The sequence below is a fragment of the Nicotiana tabacum genome, chromosome 18 (assembly GCF_000715075.1).
Source record: "Nicotiana tabacum cultivar K326 chromosome 18, ASM71507v2, whole genome shotgun sequence".
NCBI lineage: Eukaryota > Viridiplantae > Streptophyta > Magnoliopsida > Solanales > Solanaceae > Nicotiana > Nicotiana tabacum.
Window position 1 is genome coordinate 85,825,673 of NC_134097.1, and position 7,182 is coordinate 85,832,854.

The following is a 7,182-nucleotide window of genomic DNA, read 5'->3' on the forward strand; positions in this document are numbered from 1 at the left end:
ACTTGTTCATTTTAATAAATTAAAAGAAAGATAATTTTTTTTGTTTTACTCTTTTTATTAATTACTTATTTTTAAAATTATTTTTTAAACCTTTTTAAAATGCTATTATTTTGAGGAGTTATAAGGTAAAATATATATTATAATTATTATTTTGTAAGGGCATGAAAAATTTAAAAGTGCATAACCAAAAGTGAACGGAGAGAGTACGTAGTAAGCTCGGGTCATTGAAACTAAGGCCTCAAACATATAAAAGCAATAGCTAAAAGTAAGGTCAAATGGATAAACTTAATTGATCTATTAAAATAAAGTTCTTGTGCCTAGATATTTTTGGAAATAGTACCCATATAATATGTACACAATTCCATTTGAAACCAGTTTCAGAGCTAACATAATCGACGATTTCTTTTTATATTCATAAAACTGATCATGATCTTTGAGTATTTATGAAGTTGTTGCAACATTAATATAAATAATTTTCTCCAAGAATGTATCTTACAAATTTTGTAATGTTAATCAAAATTGTACGACTATTTATTTTCCTGATCCTTCATTTACAAAATAAAGACTCGTACCACCATTTTAACTATTAAATTATTTTTTGTTTGTGATAATGGACGATAAGAACCCTTTATTTTTTATTTTTTTTTGTTTGCGGTTACGATGTTTATTTGAATAAAAAATTCAATCTTGAAAGTACAATATTCTACTTTTTTTAGTATTCAAAATTTCGAATAGAACTTGAATTGGTGTAAGTAAATAATTCGATCAAAATTGTCAGTTTCATTGATTCAACGTTGTGAGGAAGAAAGTGACATATTAACAAGATAATAATCCTATTAAAGAAGGATTAGCAAAGTACATTATGTTGCAAAACACGTATATATACATTTATAATGTTGGTCCACTCACACTCTGATGAATAATGTATGCAAAAATTATTGGCAATATCAGAAATGACACTCTAAATTAAATTATCTATATATTATTTAAACATTTGCTTCCAGCTTATATCACATGAAGAGCCACTCTTGGCATATCATGACTGGTAAGATAGACGCAACAACAGATATATTATATTAATATATATAACAGTGTGCAGTGTATATAATAAGCTTTTCAGGCAGCTCCCACCACAATATAGATAACAAAAAGAAAGTAAACACCATTGTTGTAGCAGTTGCTTAGCTGCCTTTTCTCCTCAGTCTTCACTCTCTTTTTTCCACTTTAGGGTTTCTACTTTTAAGAATTCGAAGTCTCAATAACCGGTAACTTCCTTAGATTACTATTTGTTTCTTTGCATTTTCTCTCTCAAATCTTTTAATATCTGGGTAGTAGTGGTTTTAATTGTTGGGGTGTGATGTTATGTGCTTCTTGTCTAATTATTCCAAGAATTGTGATTTTTGAATATATTCTTGTTCTCTCTTATAAATCTTAACTGTTTGAGATGATACCACATGTATTATATTGTCCACCCATATCTGTGATTTACTTGTCAAATTGAAATCTTGCTTGTACCCTTTTGTTTTCTTGGGGTTTTTCTTGAATCACACAATCTAAAAAGCTTGTTGCTTTGTACAGGAAGAGCAAAAGGCTGAAGTTGTAATTGATTGGGGCAAATTTTCTGAAGTGAGGGTGTGTTTATTTCTTTCTATGTTAGGAGTTTACTGTAGAGAGAGTGTGTTTTGGTTTGGTGGGCTTGGTGTTGTTAGTTAGTGAAAAAGAATTTAAAAAAAATGGTGTCAAGATCTTATTCCAATCTCTTAGAGCTGGCCTCCGGCGAGGCTCCATCGCCGTCTTTTGGCCGTATGAGCAGGAGGATTCCTCGTATTATGACTGTTGCCGGTATAATGTCTGATCTGGATGATGATGGATCAGAGAGTGTTTGCTCTGATCCATCATCATCTTCGGCTCAAAAAGATAGGATAATTATTGTAGCTAATCAGCTGCCAATTAGAGTACAAAGGAAAAATGATGGCAGTAAAGGATGGTTATTCAGCTGGGATGAGAATTCACTTCTTCTCCAGCTGAAAGATGGACTAGGAGATGATGAACTTGAGGTTATATATGTTGGTTGTCTCAAGGAAGAAATCCACCCGAATGAACAAGATGAGGTTTCACAAATACTCCTTGAGACATTTAAATGTGTTCCCACTTTTGTACCTCCTGATCTGTTTACTAAGTTCTACCATGGATTTTGTAAACAGCAACTTTGGCCATTGTTCCACTATATGTTGCCCCTTTCACCGGATCTAGGTGGTCGATTCAATCGCTCGCTGTGGCAGGCTTATGTTTCTGTTAACAAGATTTTTGCTGATAGGATAATGGAGGTGATCAACCCGGAAGATGACTTTGTGTGGGTTCATGATTATCATCTAATGGTACTACCTACCTTCTTAAGGAAGAGATTCAATAGAGTAAAGCTTGGATTTTTCCTGCATAGCCCATTTCCTTCTTCTGAGATATATAAAACTTTGCCTATTCGCGAAGAGATTTTACGAGCTCTCTTGAATTCGGATTTGATTGGGTTCCACACTTTTGACTACGCGAGGCACTTCCTCTCATGTTGCAGTCGTATGTTAGGTATTTCTTACGAGTCGAAAAGGGGTTACATAGGCCTTGAGTATTATGGCAGGACTGTAAGTATTAAAATTTTGCCAGTGGGTATTCATATGGGGCAGCTTCAGCAAGTCTTGAGTCTCCCGGAGACAGAGGCAAAAGTCTCGGAACTCGTGCAGCAGTTTAATCATCAGGGGAGGACATTATTGCTTGGAGTTGATGACATGGACATATTTAAAGGCATCAGTTTGAAGTTATTAGCAATGGAACAACTTCTATTGCAGCACCCGGAGAAGCAGGGGAACGTTGTTTTGGTGCAGATAGCCAATCCTGCTAGAGGCAAAGGAAAAGATGTCAAAGAAGTGCAGGAAGAAACATATTCGACGGTGAAGCGAATTAATGAAGCATTTGGAAGACCTGGGTATGAACCAGTTATCTTGATTGATAAGCCACTAAAGTTTTATGAAAGGATTGCTTATTATGTTGTGGCCGAGTGTTGCCTAGTCACTGCTGTCAGGGATGGCATGAACCTTATACCGTATGAGTACATAATTAGTAGGCAAGGAAATGAGAAGCTGGATAAGGTTCTGAAACTGGACTCTTCTACACCAAAGAAGAGCATGTTAGTTGTGTCTGAGTTTATTGGGTGTTCTCCTTCTTTGAGTGGAGCAATCCGAGTAAATCCATGGAACATTGACGTAGTGGCCGATGCAATGGACTCTGCTTTAGTAATGCCTGAGCCAGAGAAGCAACTTAGGCACGAGAAACATTACAGGTATGTTAGCACCCATGATGTTGGATATTGGGCTCGCAGTTTCTTGCAAGATTTGGAGAGAACGTGCAAGGATCATGTAAGGCGAAGATGCTGGGGTATTGGATTCGGCTTAAGTTTCAGGGTTGTTGCACTTGATCCGAATTTTAGGAAGCTTTCGATGGAGCATATAGTTTCAGCATATAAAAGGACAACAACGAGGGCCATCCTTCTGGACTATGATGGAACTTTGATGCCTCAAAATGCAATTGATAAGAAGCCAAGTGCTAAAACCATTGAAATCATCAAAACTTTATGCAGAGACAAGAACAACATGGTTTTCATAGTCAGTGCTAGAAGCAGAACGACACTAGATGACTGGTTTCCAACTTGTGAGAAACTTGGGATTGCAGCTGAGCACGGCTATTTCTTGAGGTATTGCCTGATGTTCTAACTTTTGTTTCTTTGTGATATATTTTCACAATTTTATGCAAATGGTTCTTGAATTTACAGGACGAGTCAAGATGAAGAATGGGAAACATGTGTACCACCAGTGGAATGTTGTTGGAAAGAAATAGCTGAGCCTGTAATGCAACTTTACACAGAGACTACAGATGGATCAGTTATTGAAGATAAGGAAACATCAATGGTCTGGTCATACGAGGATGCAGATCCTGATTTCGGATCATGTCAGGCTAAAGAACTTCTTGATCACCTAGAAAGTGTACTGGCTAATGAACCTGTCACTGTCAGGAGTGGACAGAATATAGTGGAAGTTAAGCCCCAGGTATGTGTTTTTTCTCTTTTGGGGAGGAGGTTTGCTTGTACTACCTTTAGTGAAAGCACTTCCATAGCTTGCTTGCATAATGTATGAGTTAAAGCTAAACTGTTATTTTAAAAGGTAGATGCTTTTGGGTATATCTTGGTTTGTTCTTTAGAGGCCTGGCGGTGCATTTATGAGGCGAAAGACTGGGTTTCAATCTTAATTCTAGATTCTCAGTGGAAAACTGTAGGAAGTTTCCCTACTTATAACTCAAACTGGTTGCATATGATTAGTAATGAAACTAATGCAAGGTTCTAAATCATAGAAGTTGATAATAGAGCAATATTTCCATAATAGCTCCAGCATCTCTACTTTTACGTTTGTGACTCATCAAAAAAAATTAAATCTACATCTTCTGTTGACAGAAGCCTAACCCTGGAATTCACTTGCTTTTTATTTGGTTCCATAAAAGCAGATACAAAACTCTCTTTGCGATAAAAAAAAAGGGCGTAATTAATTGTCTCTCTTCTTAGGGAAAAAAGCTTTTGCGGATAAAGGAAAAGGAAACATTTGTTACAGTATCATTTAATTCTGTTTCTTCTTGGAATAATTTAAATGCCGGGAGACCGGTCAAGATAATACAACGTTAAGAGTTTTATATAGAAACTCTATATCGTGGAACCGTTCTAAAACCATATAATTGTAAATTCAAATCTGCCTCGAGACATTGCAATCCTTCAGATATATATATATGGTTAGTTTTTGGTATTGCGAATGTATGTCCTCAAACGTGTTCCTTTCTGCAGGGTGTATCCAAAGGGCTTGTTGCCAAGCGCCTGCTTTCTGCAATGCAAGAGAAAGGAATGTCACCAGATTTTGTCCTCTGCATAGGAGATGACCGATCCGATGAAGACATGTTCGAGGTGATCATGAGCTCGATGTCTGGCCCGTCCATGGCTCCAACAGCTGAAGTCTTTGCTTGTACTGTCGGCCGGAAGCCGAGCAAGGCAAAATACTATCTTGATGACACTACCGAGATAGTCAGACTGATGCAAGGTTTGGCCTCTGTCGCCGAACAAATGTTACCTCTATAGAGTTCATTAGGCCAAGAGAAATGCTTTATTCTATCATATGTAGGCCAAAGGGGAGGTCTCTCAGTTTTCTTGTTTTAATGAGTTGTAAATTAATGGACTATAGAAAGTTGCATTACAAGTATTTGACTTAATTTCTTCTGTTTTTTGCCCTTCCAGGATTTAAGTTGCTCTCTTTCTAGTAAATTGTACATGAGTGTCTAAGTTACAATTGTCTTGTTTCTTTTGTTGTTTTATGATCTTCCACAAAAATCAACCTCTACCTTATTTTTTTCTTCCCTTCATTAGTTTGCAAACTATAGGGAAGTGATTTTAGACATTATAAAAAAGATACATGATCAGTATATGAAATTTCGGTTTTCTCAGCTGTAGCTAGTAAGTTCTTACTTAAACAATGTTATTTATTAGTTTCTACATCTGTATTTCACATTACAATTACCTGTGAAGAGATGAGTTGGATTTTTCCAAATTCCAATTGATGATCAGTCGGCTCTTTTTTTTTTTTTTTTTAGTTTCTTTAAAATAAGCATTTGATGCACTGCGTTTTTTCAACTTGCCATACCATTTTTGAAGCAATTCCTCCCGTCTGCGGATGCTAGCTGATAGTACAACTAGGCTTTTATTCCATTTTAAAAAAAGAAAAAGAAATTAATCTTGTTTAAGTCTTTGAAATGGGTTCGGCTAAAAGAAGAAATTAACTAGGAACTACTAAACTCTGAATGGAATTTTAGTTCCGGTAATAATGTGGAAGACTGATAAATAACACAGGTCCAAATCAAATGAATGATTTAACAAACAATTTGAAGATATTGCAAAAGACACTTGATAGATCGAAAAGATTAAAGGTGTTTACACCAAGTTACATGATAACTTGATGTGAATGCATATTAATTAATTAATCATGATTGAGAGATATAAGGGAGAAATTAAAAAATAGCCAGATTTACAGGTGGTCGTTTAAAAATAGCTTAGTTTCAAAAATAATCGAAATTTAGCCACTTTTCATGTAAAGATAAATCTGATCGAAAATACTGTTCAAAACCCGGAAAATATGCCAGTATATTATGCTGGAGTTCCATCATAAGTATACTTGAATTACAACATATTATACTGGAGTTCCAGGATAAGTATGTTGGAACGCCAGCATAATATGATGGAGTTCTAGCATAAGTACACTAGAACTCCAGCATAATATACTGGAGTTCAAGCAAAGTATATCGGTCCAGTATAATATGCTGGAAGTTCATACACAAGTGCTCGAATCTCCAGTATATTATGCTGGAACTTTCCGTGTGTTGGAGTTCCAACATAATATGCTGGAAGTTCATATACAGGTGCATCGAACTCCAGTATATTATACTGGATCGGTCTCTGTTGCAACAAAATAGTGGTTATTTTTTATTGACTTAATAAATGCTGGTTATTTTTAAATGATCAGTCCGAAAACTGGCTAGATCGTGTATGTTGGAACGCCAGCATAATATGATGGAGTTCTAGCATAAGTACACTAGAACTCCAGCATAATATACTGGAGTTCAAGCAAAGTATATCGGTCCAGTATAATATGCTGGAAGTTCATACACAAGTGCTCGAATCTCCAGTATATTATGCTGGAACTTTCCGTGTGTTGGAGTTCCAGCATAATATGCTGGAAGTTCATACACAGGTACATTGAACTCCAGTATATTATACTGGACCGGTCTCTGTTGCAACAAAATAGTGGTTATTTTTTATTGACTTAATAAATGCTGGTTATTTTTAAATGATCAGTCCGAAAACTGGCTAGATCGTGCTATTTTTACTGAGATATAAGCATATTAAAAGAAACATGTCATTGTTAAGTTTTTTTGCCGGATATAGATTGTAACATCATTTACAAAAACTTAAAAGAACAAGTTTAAAAAAGCCCAAACCCATAATTGACCAATGTCCTGTGCAAGCAAAAGCCCAATTAGTTTTACGCTTACCCTTATATATTTAGTAAAAATTGTGTGGGTAGCCACTTTTTAAAGTGGTATTTA

The 7,182-nt window shown here is 35.7% G+C and overlaps 1 protein-coding gene across 1 annotated transcript; it reads left to right on the plus strand.

Annotated features, from left to right (window-relative positions):
* The first annotated feature begins 1,014 nt into the window (after positions 1-1,014).
* Positions 1,015-5,413, plus strand: LOC107819310 (alpha,alpha-trehalose-phosphate synthase [UDP-forming] 6). Its single transcript, XM_016645412.2, has 4 exons — positions 1,015-1,265; positions 1,579-3,742; positions 3,821-4,094; positions 4,877-5,413. Exons 2-4 carry the CDS (start codon positions 1,734-1,736, stop codon positions 5,162-5,164), a joined length of 2,571 nt encoding a protein of 856 aa, XP_016500898.1. The 5' UTR covers positions 1,015-1,265; positions 1,579-1,733; the 3' UTR covers positions 5,165-5,413.
* Positions 5,414-7,182: the final 1,769 nt, after the last annotated feature.